Source organism: Grampus griseus (genome assembly GCF_964374135.1).
Source record: "Grampus griseus genome assembly, chromosome: 16".
Lineage (NCBI taxonomy): Eukaryota > Metazoa > Chordata > Mammalia > Artiodactyla > Delphinidae > Grampus > Grampus griseus.
The window spans coordinates 77,121,653-77,135,447 of record NC_139010.1 but is presented as its reverse complement, the minus strand read 5'-3'; the positions used below and the strand labels follow the sequence as shown (position 1 = coordinate 77,135,447).

Here is a 13,795-nt window from a genome sequence, read left to right as displayed (position 1 = left end):
AGGGGTGATACTAATAATTAGGCCTAGACAGCTAGTGTCGACCAGGGCTGTCGTGGAGCACAGTGGACTCATCTCACCTTAGTTTTGAGGGACATGAAAGGGGCTGAGTGGCAGAACTTCCCAGCTGTCTCTGATCATTTTTAGGGTAGTTTGGTTGCAAGCAACAGAAAGTAACTCTGTTAATGATATGGCAAAAAAAAAATCTGGGGGTTAAGGGAGGTTGGGATTTGTTGAAAGGATGGTAAGGGAAAGAGGGAACTCAGAATCAAAGGGAAAACGGAGACTCTTTTTGGGGACGGCCAGGAAGCAGCTCCAGGGATACGGTGCAAGCACCAGTGTCCACCTCTGTCAGACGCTGCGTCTAGGCTGCCTCTAGCAGTTCCCTGTCTCACCCCCCCACCCACCCGCCCCAGTCAGTCTTGGGCGGTCCTCCTCCACTGAAATTCTCAGCAAAAGAACACAACTGGCTTGGCTTAGGTCTCAGGCGGGCAGACAGCTTGATTAACTCTCCCAACGAGACTGCAGTGGGGACTGGGTGGTTCCCCAGAACAAGCCTGGGGAGAAGCGTAGTGGCCGAGCAGGCAAAACCAGCAGGAACTAGGTCACCTGGTGACCAAGCACCCCACCTGACTCTGTGCATCACTCCCCAGATAGCATTTCACCTGCACTATAGCCGTGGTGCTGAGAAGGGGCTCACTTGTCCATTTAACAAGTATATTCTGTGCAGCTGCCATATGCAAGGAAAGCATTGTTTTTGGGATACGGCAGTGAGCAAAGTGGACAGGATCTCCGCCTCGTGGAACTTCTATCCCACCTGGGCAGACAGGCTTTTCTTTTCCTTTTAATTACCTTAGATTTCTCACATTGCCAAAGTGACACAGGTTCATTGCAACAAGCGAGCTAATACAAAGACAAGTAAAGAAAAATTTAACAAGAGCCACATAATATTTCATACTGTGGATATATCATAATTTATTAGACTATTCACCTGTTGATGATCATTCAGTTTGTTTCCTGTGTTTTTACTCCCAAAAACAATGCTGCAATAAACATACATACATATACGTATGTGTGTATATGTATATATATATATATTTTTATTTATTTATTTTTGGCTGCATTGGGTCTTCGTTGCTGCACGCGGGCTTTCTCTAGTTGCGGTGAGCGGGGGCTACTCTTCATTGCGGTGCGCGAGCTTCTCGTTGCGTTGTCTTCTCTTGTTGTGGAGCACGGGCCCTAGGCACGTGGGCTCAGTAGTTGTGGCTCGCGGGCTTAGCTGCTCTGCGGCATGTGGGATCCTCCCGGACCAGGGGTTGAACCCGTGTCCCCTGCATTGGTAGGCAGCTCCTTAACCACTGAGCCACCAGGGAAACCATATATATATGTTTTTAAACACAGGTATTTATATCTATAGCTGTTAACTATATCTCTATCCATCTATCTATCTATCATCTATCTTTCTATATCTATATATATCTTTGTGCGTTATTGCTTTTACTTCTAAGAAACAGATCCTTCAAAGTGGGATTATGCTAAAGAAGACAGGTATCTTTAATTGATGATGCCAACTCACTTTCCCAAAAGTTATAGTAATTTGCATTCCCATCCAATTTGTAAGTGCTTTTCCCCCCACACCATCTCCAGTACTCGGTATTATCAATATTTATTTTTGCCAACCTGGTGGGTGATAGTTTCAGATTGTTATTTTAATTTGAGCTTCCCTGGCCACTATTAAGATTCGTTTATATATGTATCAGCCTTATAACTTTTTATTCCTGAGAAGTGCCTAATCATAGGCTTTCCTCATTTTGCCACTGGATTGATATAGTTTCCTTAGCATTTCTCGAAGCTCTCTGTATACTACAGACGTTAATCTTTTGTCTACCTTACATATTGCAGAAATTTTCTCCAGTGTATCACTTGTCTTTTCACTTTGTGAATATTATACAAAGTATTTAATTAGGTATGGAAAATATGTTAATTACATATGTATGCCTATACGTATATCTCTCTGTATGTATATGTACATATCTATCCTTTGACTATCCCTAACTTAAAAACTGGATATCAAATTGATGTGTTTCCTTTATGGCTGGGTTTCCATCTTGCATAAGGAGGTTTTTCCTACCCCCAGGTAACACATATATGCTTCTTTGATCCATTTTCCACGCAGGCGTCAGAAAGACCTTCAAGTCCGCAATGTCAAATCTTTCACCAGCTTCCACAGTCCTTACTATAAACTCCTGAACCCTCAGTGGAGCCACTTTGAGGTTAGAGTTACATTCTCAAGCAAGCCTGGTCAGCACAGAATGAACCACAGCCAGACAGAAGTTTCCCCATACCTAAGCAGAACTCAGCATCGGCTTAAGAGGGGGAGGCTGGGGTTTGCACTGAGGTACCCAAGCTCCGGCTTGGTATCCCAGAGCCTTTTTAGCTGATCATGAAATCCAGGGCTATCTCAATGGCCTGGACATGTTATTTTTCCTTTTTTCATCACACCAGGCAAAATGTCCTTTAAAGGGTTTTGAGGGTTGGTTCCTGGGTCACTCTGATTGGCATGAGTTACTTAAGATGGTACCTCAGCTCCCAGACCCCTCCTGCCTCCCAGCCCAGAACTCCCGAAGCCCCTCTCTGCCAACTGACCATATGGAATCAAGTCCAAGCAGTGCCCTACGGATGCCCTCTGTGTCTCTAACGTGGATGAAAGTACCAGCCATACTTACTACTTTGAAGCCCCCTTGCCCACCGCAGGTGTGCTTACAGGGGGAGCTAGTGGAACGAAGGCACTCTCATTACATCGGTCTCTGAATTACAGGAGAGCTGAGAGCCATTCGCCTTCTGAGCCTGAATCCTCAGAGCGCTCATGACACGTGGGGCTCACCTTTTTCTTCCTGTGGGCAAGGTGCTACGGCAGGGGAGCTCACCTTTGGTTTCCTCGGGTCTTTGTGGGCACCATGGCAACATCAGGGAAGGTTCCGAGCACTCCCTGTTCCAGGCTCAGTCTCAGCACAGGCTGGGGGCTGCGGGAGGGATAGAGTCTTACAGAGACCAACTGCGGTGCCACGCATGTCCTCCTCCACTTCCCTCCTTAGGGAAACAGTGTCATTCCTGTTTCCATGTAGCGCCATGCTTCCTTACAGCGCCTGGGGTAACTAGAGTCTCTAAAAGGGCCTCAGTGGGAACCAACCCCTAAATCCTCAGTCCTCATCTGTAAAATAAGATTGGACTAGAAGGTTCTCAGATCCCTCCCAGCTTTGGCATTCTGGGGAGCTCCTTTTCTAGATCTAGTATCCAGAAATGTTTAGACAAAATTGTTTAAATAAAAATTGGAGCATTTTTTATTATTGAAAGCTATGCCTGATGACTTATTTTGTTGGTAGATGATTTTTAATCTGCTCTCTCCGGGAACTGATAACTGTCTACAAGTTGGGGACAAGGCCGAGACCCTTCATAACACGGGCTAAGGTGGGATCTTGCAGTGTCCTCAGTGCCTTGGTCTGCGAAGCCTGTGAGGTAGGGAGGTGGGACCTCGTCCACTGAAGTCTTGGACCCCACCCCAGGGCTCACAGAAACGCCAGCTACTGTAAAAGGAGCCTGGAGTCGGTGCAGCTTGTTAAGACCTGAGGGCCTTCAGGCGCAGCCTCTCCTGAGTCAAGTAAATTATAAATAAAACAGGAAAGTAGCTACTCTGCCTACGGGTAATTGTGTTGTCGAATCTGTAAAACCCTTGATAAAAAGGAGGCACCCCCAAATGTACCTCCCTCCTCACTCTCGGACCTGTGATCCTCCTGACACCCACATTCTGCTTTGCAGGGTAGTTGGCTACTGTGACGTGTCCAATGGCGGCTTACCCATCCCTGTGTGCCCCCAGAGCCCAATAGCAAACGCAGCCCCTGGGACCTGCTCAACAAATGTCTCAACTTGGATAACTGGATCTATCAGTCCCTACCCACCACTCTGTCTTTGCACATGGATGAGCACTGTGTGTGTGTGTGTGTGTGTGTGTGTGTGTGTGCGCGCGCGCGCATGTGCGTGTATCTGCTTCTGTGTGGGTCATGGTCCCATCTCAGCAGAAGTCTGTGTACAAATGGGCAGATTCACTCCCTCTTTGTGGCTCCCTTCCATCCACTCCAAATTTTCCCAGCCCCTGTCCCTGGAATGTAGGACCCCACATAAGATTTCAATTAAAAAGTTTGAAACACGTTGTCCTGGACCATCTGGCAATTCCACTCGCTCCATTATGGGCCACATCCCAGGATGCCCTCGGGTACCACTTTCTGGGGCACAGAAGGCAGGCCCTTGGGCGCCCTCTAGTGTCCACTCTAGGGAAGCATCCCAGGGTAGCACACTCTTCTCTGTCAGTAAGCAGAACCCCTGGCCTTGGCTGGATCCATCACTTCCTACAGAGTCTGAGCTCGGGGATCCCGGGCCTTCAGCCTACCCCAAAGCCCTCTATCCACATATCTCCCCACAAATCTTGGGAGCTGAGCTATTGGCCAAAGTCAAAGACAGCAAATACAAATAAATAGAAATGGCTCCCATCATGCTTCCCTAAAGCCCTTTCCTGGTGGCCTTCCAACTAGCCAATCCTAAGCCTGCTCACCCTGTCTCACCTGTTCCTTCCCTTGGGAACCACAACAAAGGCTCTTGCCCACATTTTCCCCCTTCTCCCTCTGGCTCCTGCTGAACCCTACAGTGCTTCCCCACGTGGCCCTGCTCCCCTCCCCTTGGGAACTGTGAGTAGCAAACTATGTTTTCTGTGGCAATTGTCTCCTCATCTGTTGGCCTTATCCTACCCGAATTATAATAAAACCTACATTTTAAAACACCGACCCAGTCCTGGGGCTTCAGGGAGAGTTCTCTGTAGGAAGTGATATCAAGGATGAGCGCCAAGGGGGTATGAATTAGCTGAGAGATACGATGATGGGCCAGGGGTGGGTGTCCCAGGTGGAGGGAACAGCATATGCTGGGCTGCAGTGAAGAATGCCCACGCAGTCTGCACGACAGGGTGGGAACCTGGGACAGGAGGCCAGAAGGTGAGCAGGGAACAGATCCCCCGGGGCTCGGAGGGGCTGAGGAGTCGGGGTTTTGTCTAGTCCTACCACTTTTGATCTCCAGCTTGCTTTTCCCAGCTCCTAAAAAGCTCAAAAGAAAAACGTGTGAATTCTCCAGATTCTGCCATTGCTGTTCCAGGGAACCCAGAAGCCTGGCCACCAGCCTGGGGAGGTGCCACGGGTCCACCGACTGCTGAGGGAAACACACAAAGGCCAGGAAGAGCAAAGCCGCTCACGACAGCCTAACAGAGCACACCTGGGGCAGCCCCATCACCCTTCCCATCCATTGAACAAAGAGCAGGGTTTTCATACTCCGTAAAAACAATAGTGAAGCCAGCCCAGACTCAAGGCAGAGACACCAATCAGATGAATTAAAGAATGGACCTGAGGACCACGGCAGGCAGCAGAGCGCATTCCCTCCCCTGTGCCTTCTCTCCCCACCACTTTCTGCTCCGACCTCCTTGGGAAGGAATCTGTTAGCCTGGGGAAAGCAAAGGATCTTGCAGTCACTGAAGAAACCAGGATCCAATCTCCTGGCTGAGTGATTCAGCCAAGTCCCTGGGGTTAACCTCTCTGAGCCTCTGTTTCCCTCTTGTAAAATGGAAATAGAAAATAGTTCCCGGGCTTCCCTGGTGGCGCACTGGTTGAGAGTCCGCCTGCCAATGCAGGGGACGTGGGTTCGTGCCCCGGTCCGGGAAGATCCCACAGGCCGCGGAGCGGCTGGGCCTGTGAGCCATGGCCGCTAAGCCTGCGCGTCCAGGGCCTGTGCTCCGCAACGGGAGAGGCCACAACAGTGAGAGGCCCACGTACGGCAAAAAAAAAAAAAAAAAAAAAAGTTCCCATTCACCAGAATATTTCAAGGATAAAATGAGCTAGAGAGGGGCTTACCTGGTGGCGCAGTGGTTGAGAGTCCGCCTGCCGATGCAGGGAACGCGGGTTCGTGCCTCGGTCCGGGAAGATCCCACATGCCGCGGAGCGGCTGGGCCCGTGAGCCATGGCCGCTGCGCCTGCGCGTCCGGAGCCTGTGCTCCGCAACGGGAGAGGCCGCAGCAGTGAGAGGCCCGCGTACCACAAAAAAAAAAAAAAAAAGAGCTAGAGAGCACTGACCCCAATGGAGACCCCGCGGGTGCTCACGTGTAAACATCCTTCCTCCTGTCCACATGGCCTGCGCATGCGCAATCTCCACCCCCGCCCCCATCGGAACACTGCCTGTCCCGCTCAATTTTTCACGTGGAATGTCCTGGAAAGCACAGAGGCTTTGCTGAGCAAGGATTACGTGAAAGGAGCTGCTCAGGGAGCCAGGCATCCCTCACTCTGGGCCTGTCACCTCCAAAACGGAGCAAAGCCCTGCTTCCGTAAGCCTTCCCCAGACTCACCTCACCCAAGTCCAAATCCTATGCTGTGTATCTACAGGCCTCCTAAGACCCACTTACTGAGATGCCCCACAGCTCCCCCTGGCGGGCATCCTTCCTCACTGCAACTAGCAATAAACCCGACTTGTTCAACCACTGTTGTGTTCATGGCGGCCTTTGGCTGGAAGACAGTGACAGCATTCACCCAGGTTATCCACTTTAGGAATTTAACCTAAGGAAAGACTCACATTCATAAACATATGTGCATAAAGAAAGTCACTGCAGCTGCGTGCATAATGATAGCAAAACACTGGACACGATATAAATGTCCATCAGTGGGCAGTTGGTTAAGTACATTTTGGTTCCATGGAAGACATGGAGCCATTCAAAATGATGACAAACAGCGATATTTATTTATATAAGAGTTACCATAGCGTGATAGCCACATTATAGTATTAGGTGAAAAAAAGGTTTACAAAACGTTATGCAGGGGCCCTGCAGATGGCTGTGTCGGTGTGACACCACATAACTCCAAATAATCCACTTTCATAAAAATAAGTCTTTCATACACTGAGGGAAAAAGGCATAGAAATATAAGCATAAGAACATTAATAGGGCTTCCCTGGCGGTGCAGTGGTTAAGAATCCACCTGCCAATGCAGGGGACACGGGTTCAAGCCCTGGTCTGGGAAGATGCCACATGCTACAGAGCAACTAAGCCCGTGCGCCACAACTACTGGGCCTGCGCTCTACAGCCCGCGAGCCTCAACTACTGAGCCGGCGTGCCACAACTACTGAAGCCCGTGCGCCTAGAGCCCGTGCTCCACAACAGGAGAAGCCACCGCCACAGGAGGCCCGCACACCGCAACGAAGAGTAGCCCCCGCTCACCACAACTAGAGAAAGGCCGCGCGCAGCAACAAAGACCCAATGCAGCCAAAAATAAATAAATTAATTTTAAAAAACATTAATAGCATCTCTTGGTTTGGAGATTATGAGGGTTTTTTCTTACCTGCACTTCTAGATTTTTAGCGATGGAAATGTTTTACTTAATAAAAAATGTTAAAGCTTTCGAGCGATAGGAATGAGAAGGTAACTGAGGTCAGAATCTGGGGGCGGGGTGGAAGGGGGGTTTGGTCTGGATGAGCGAGCATGGGGGGCAGGGGGCCGCGGCTGAGCCCTGGGAGGTGTACCCAGAGGCTGGACCAAGCAGAGGTTGCTGGGCAGTGGCAGGAGGCACAGCCCTGCCCTGGTTAGGGTCCCTGCCCAGTGTCCAGTGAGGGTGACAGCGGGACGCGAGGCAGGTATTTTCTCCCAGAAAGGCAGGCTGTGTCTCTCTCTCCTGCGTGGTACAGCTGAGCTTCACCTACCTTGTACGTTATAGAAGAGACTCTCCCACCCCACCCCGTTGCCACCCAGCTGAGGCTGCACAGGGCCTGCCCTGCTAGGGGTGGGGTGGGCCTGTGGGAGGGGAGCATCCCTTAGCCACTGTGGCTGGGCAGGAGAGGGGCATTCAAGCCCAGGGCCATCAGGCACTGGGGGCTGCTTTCCAAGCCAATACCCCACACCACAGGTGTCCTCCCCAAAAGATACATCCACATCCCACTACCTGTGAATGTGACCTTATTTGGAAATAGGGTATTTGCAGTTGTAATTGAGAATCTTGAGATGAGCTCATCCTGGATACAGCATGAGCCCTAAAGTCAAAGAGCGGTGTCCTTATAAGAGAACGGAGAGGCAGATGTGAGACAGAAGAGAAGCGCACGTGAAGACGGAGACAGAGATTGGCATGATGCAGCTACAAGCCAGGGAACATCAAGGATTGCCGGCCACGGCCAGGTGCCGCAGGAGGCATGGAACAGACTCTCAGAGCCTCCAGAGGGAACAAACCCCACCTACACTTTGATTTTGGACTTCTGGCCTCCAGAACTACGAGGGGGTAAATTTCTGTTGTTTAAGCTGCGAAGTTTGTGGTGGTTTGTTACGGCCATCCTGGGAAACTGGGACACCTCCCCTACCCCTTCACTGCCCTTATACACCCACCCTTCAAGCTGGGGTCCCTGGGAAAGTTAGGAGCAGTTAGGGAATCTAAGGCAGACATATCCCTAACCTCCAAAGTGGCTTAATTACCTGAATAGCCACCGTTTCCTATTCCTTTGGAGAGGAATGGACATTTCAGGGTTGATCTGCACAGACTAAAGGAATGAACAGGAAGAGTGACAGCCTGCTACCTCTTTGAGCCAATAAAGGGAAGTAGATTTTGCCCCCCTAAAGTCCAAGAGAATTTGTAAAAACAGAATTTAAGTTAATTTAACATACTCAATTATTTAAGTAGCAAGTCAATATTTCTCAATTGCTTCATCTTACAAACACAGCCACGATAAACAAAGGAAATGTTATTTAAATCTGTGGACAAAAAAATGAGCCCAGACAGAGAAGAGTGAAAGGCCAAATCTGATATGATTTAACAAAGGTGAGAAAAGACCCAACCTTTCCCAGAAAATAAATCACAGCCACACTTATTGCCAAGATCCAAAGAAAAAAATTTATTTACAATAGAGAATTTTATTTGAAACATGCATTTTCTTTTTTTTTTTAAACAAATCAGCAAATGCAGATCAAGTTTACACTCCTTAAGGCAAGAGTCCCTTTGCAAGCTGTACATGATCATATTAAATCCAAAAGCCGCTCACCCTGGAAACTCATGTACAAAGGGCAAGGCCAAGGTCAGCGATTTGTCTTTTATTAGAGAATCAGACAATCTCCCTGATACAGGAACTCTGAGGTCAACTTGCTATGAATTATACTAGGAAAATGCAAACCAATAGCAAGAAATTCTGATAGTGTCCTTAGTACTGCATATAATCAAATCAACTTTATTTAGAAAGAAAATACAGTAGTGCATACGAAAAAGTGAAAACAGAACCTGTCCACATAACCAGAGGGACAGCAGTGTGCCGACGGCCATATTGCACGCAGTGGTCAAAGTCCAAACATTTGGTTCAAAGTTAGCTTTTCCCCATTTTGGCAATCAGTTCATCACAAATCTTGGTGAGTTCTTCTATCTCTTTATTCTGCAAATGAAGACAAAAAAAGAGGTTGTTTGAAATCAAGTCAATCAGAATGGTCACTGGGCTTTTTAAGAGGAAGGGGTCCTTTGGGCCACCTGGTCCCCCTGAATTTATCCAAAGCAGCAAAAGAAATGACCTGGAGCCAAACAATCTACATCCCAGCTGTAGCTGTGTGACCCTGGGCAAGTTACACAACCTCTCTGAGCCTCAATTTTCCTTATCTCAAATGTGTAGTTAATAACATCTGTCTCTCTCAGAATTAAATGAGGTAAGAAATATAAAGTTCCCTGCACAGCACATAGTAAAGGCTTAACTAGTATTGGTTCTCTTCCATTTATTTGTCTCCATGGATGTGGGCACAGAAGGATGGTGGCTTTTTTTGAGAAATGCCACCAGAGGGGATAAGCAATTCTACCTGGATGGGATCCCTAGCATTATTCAGAGGATGCCAGGTAAGGAGGTGCTGTGGATACAGGGCCCGAGGAGAGAGGTGAGGGCAGATGCAAGACGTCTTCAGGGGCTCCTCAAGTCACACCTTGCCCGTCCTCGGAAGCCCCGTCAAGAGGAGTCAACTACGTGTCATCTCGCACCAGTGATCCGACAACACTGTCCATTCTCCAGGGACGGGGATCAACGGGGTGATGCCTCCATCTGGACAGCAGCGGCTCTGCTCTCAGATGCACTAAATGTTGGGCCTGATGCTCATCTGGCTCAGCAGCCAATCCTGAAGGGGCCTCTCCAAGGGGGCAAGATCTTTCCAGTATCCCCAGAACATTGTGCAGCCAGCTTTTCCTCGAGGTCCCCATGGAAGGCGAGTCAATCACAAGCCTGTGCCCTGAGGCTGTACTGAGGCCCTTCCCCAGAAACCCTGGGGCCTAAGACACCTTCCAGCCCGGAGCCACATGCCCTGTGTCCCAGCTGGGCTCCAGGTGCCACTCATCACTGAGCCGGTGCCTGGGAGGAATCAGCCCTCCTTAGCAGGGGAGAGGTTCGGTCCTGGCTGCAGCCCTGCCACCAGCCCCGCCGGGAGAGAGCCCCACCTGGAACATCCCCTTGGCCTCGGCCCTGGCCCGTCTAGAGTTTTCGGCTCCCTGAGGCACTGAAATGCCGGTTGGAAGATGGGGCTCTGCATGGGCTGCAGGACCAGCCACTAATCCTGAAATTACTATTATCGCCACTACTGCCACTGCTGGGGCTGCTAACAGTGATTTTTCATCTTATTGGAGCACTTACCACATGCCGGGCACCATGCAAACCCAGCCTAGGCCCTGTGGTCGCACTCTGTGCTCACTGCAGTCCCTTAAAGGTAGCCATTATTATCCCCCCACTTTTCAGTGAGGAAACTGAGGCTCAGAGAGGTTAAGCACTGTGCGTAAGGTCACACAGTTGGTCAGATGTAGCAAACCTGGAATGCAAATTCAGGTCGGCCTGGCTCCTATACAGCTTGGCTATTTTATGCATTAGGCATGCTGAGAGGTACTAGCAGACCCACTAGCTATCAGTTCTTGGAGGTTCTCCAAGCTCTGTCCTGGCACCATCAGCCCACCGCCCAGGAAACTGCCCCATCGAGGAGCTCAGCGCACTGGGCAAAAGTCCCAGCTCGCTTTATCAAGTCCCGACTGGGTGAACTGCCCAACGCCGTCACCTGAGAGCTGCCCTGGGGGGAAATCATGCTTCTGGATCTCTTGAAAACAGAGACCACCGTCTCCATATCACTTAGAGCCATTTAGCGAAGAACTCATGTGCTTAACCCCTTCTTCCTGAGTCTTAGTTTAAGACAAAACTATGTCTGCAGATACATTTGTATTTTTTCTGTTATCCAAAACAATGCAAATCCAACTGGCTTTCTCCTTGTTTTTAGCTTGCCAGAAAACCTAGCATCAATCACCTCCACTTTGCGACCGTAACCATCTGAACAGGCCGGGTGCCTTGAAAAGCACCTCTCCTGACCCTGGTTTTAGCTCTATTGATTTAGCTAATATCAGGATGCAATTTAAACACCATCGTACCCTGATGGAAACAAGAGGGAACAATCTCAAACCTTCAAGATCTACTGGTTCAGTCCTCCGACATTACAAACCTAGAAACCGAGGTGAAGGGTCAGGCCTGCCAAGGGTCAGGATGGATGGCAGGGAGGGGCAGGGACCTGAATCTCTCCCTGACACCATGCAGGTGATGTGGGAGGTGGTACCTGCCCACTGCAGAGGTTAGCACTGCTTGGCCCAGAACCCCTGGGGACCCCAGCCAGCCGTGCTGGAACCTGGATGGGTGCTTCTAGGGGAGCAGAGGCCATTTGGGAGACACCCTGGGCTCCTGCTGCTACCTGCCTATAAAGTGTCCTCACCAACGCCCATCAGGACCCCAATGCATGTGAAGTGCTGCTGCCCCCGGCCACTGGGCCCTCAGATGACCCCATCCTGGGGAATCCTAAGGCTCAGTAAATCAACCAGAATGGGGGTGCATGTCTGCAAACACACCCAGGGAGGAAGCCTGCCTGGCGCACACTCACTCAGAATCAGATTCACAGCACCCCTGGGTGGAAGGGGCTTCTCATCTGGACACCCAGGGAGACGGTGTTTAAGGTGGTCCAAGCACTTGACTGGAAATCGGGAAATCTGGGGACAGGCTGAGGGACCTCAGGAGGATCCCACCATCCGCGAAAATGAGAGGACACCTGGGGGCCCTTTTGACCCTGACGCTGCCCATGTTCTGCAGCAGGGGGCTGCCTGGTGGGTACCATCCACTTACTGGTAAACTCGCTGGATGCAGGGATTAAAGTACTATGCCTGGCACACTGCAAGTGCTGAGCAAATATCTGACGAATGAATGCTGAAAAGGAATGAAAAATGGCAATTCCCAGAAAGGCAGAAAAGAGGCCAGCCTCAGGGCTGCGGTAACCTGGATCTTCCAGAGGGAGAGCGAGGCCATGCTCATGAAGCATGAACTTGTCCCGGGAGTGCCTGACATGCGGGCTGTCCTGGAGCTGCCACGGGCACAGGGAAGCCTAGCCTCTGTGTGTCTCAGTGTCTGGCCAGCCCGGCCCGCCTGGGCCTGTTACCTTCTGCTCCAGCGTTCTTTCCAGAGCGTCCACTCGAAGCTGCTCCTTCCGCAGGCTTGCCTGGTACGCAGCCTGTTCCTGCTGGGCCTTGCCCCGGACCTGGGCGATCTCAGCGTTGGCCCTGCAAGAACGGCGCGGGGATGGGGTTCAGAAATGACCACCCTTCCTCGCAGATGCCTCCCGCTTTCCTTCTCCCAAATCTGGGTAGGGGGAACCCCATCACCTGGCTCCAGCTCTTTCTAATGGGGGCTGGAGCACAGGAGCCCATGAGAACCCCCACGCTCGTGATGCCGAGGTACTTCCAGGGGGTACCCCGGAAATTACAACACGCATCCCTTATTTATCAAGATGGATGCGAATGGAGAGTGCACTCTCATCCTGAACTGTATTGAAAAGCACAGCTACAATAACCACCCTGCCCAAGCCGACGGCAGGGGTGCCAGGAGCTCCCAGCCTGCCTCGGCCGGGGCTGCTGGGGGGCCCTTGGGAGCAGACCCGGGGTGGGGGCATCACCTGTCCAGCTTCTCCTCCGCGTGGACCTTCAGCGCCTGGTACCTCTGCTCTTCCTTCTTTACTCGGGACAGGTACTCCTGCGCACATTTCTTCAGCACCTCTTCATTCTGACTCGACAGAGGACAGGGGTCGAGGCCACAGAAGAAATGCCGAGGAGGGCTGGGAACCCCAAGCGCCCTGGGACGCGCGTGTAACCCCGGACAGCCAAGTCCGAGCACCCCGGCCTGCAGGGACGGCCTTCCCGAGCGGCCCACAATCCTCCCAGCCCGCCCCACCTCCTCCGTCCCACGCGTCCCTCTCGCTCTGCCCGCGAACCTCAACACACCTTGCGGAAGCCCTCCAGGACCTCCTTCATCTTCTCGTATCTCCTGAAGAGATCGGCCAGAGATTTCTCCACCGAGTTCAGGTCGGCCAGGGCCTGCTCCTTCTCCAGGACCAGCTGCTGGACCGTCTGGTGGGAAACTGACTTCTCCCTCTGTTCATCCTCTGGCAGGAGACACGGGAACAAAATGATGGGGCCCATGGGTTCTGGACCTGGTCTCTGGGGCTGGCTGAGTCCTCAGATGCAACTCAGCCTGACTAGCGAGCAATCTCAGACCTTGGCTTTTGGTTGAGACAGACCCACTCCCCCGAACCCATCCAGCTCTAAAGGAACAAAACCCACGGGCGCAGCATCCCAGACCTGGGCCTGGGCAACATTAGATGGGATGGAAACGAGCCAGCATTCTTTAACCTGATCAATGCAACCCT

The 13,795-nt window shown here is 51.0% G+C and overlaps 1 protein-coding gene across 11 annotated transcripts in view; it reads right to left on the bottom strand.

The window, feature by feature from the left end:
• Positions 1–8,928: 8,928 nt before the first annotated feature.
• The window catches only part of TACC2 (transforming acidic coiled-coil containing protein 2), a 205,148-nt gene continuing 200,281 nt past the window's right edge, over positions 8,929–13,795 (bottom strand). For all 11 annotated transcript variants that reach the window (XM_082673176.1, XM_082673182.1, XM_082673184.1 and 8 more), the window contains 4 exons: positions 13,371–13,531; positions 13,046–13,152; positions 12,533–12,653; positions 8,929–9,477 (listed from right to left, as the gene is read on the bottom strand). In XM_082673176.1, the coding sequence (XP_082529302.1) occupies positions 9,412–9,477; positions 12,533–12,653; positions 13,046–13,152; positions 13,371–13,531 (455 nt within the window). In that variant the 3' untranslated portion in view covers positions 8,929–9,411. The remainder of the gene's footprint in view (positions 9,478–12,532; positions 12,654–13,045; positions 13,153–13,370; positions 13,532–13,795) is intronic.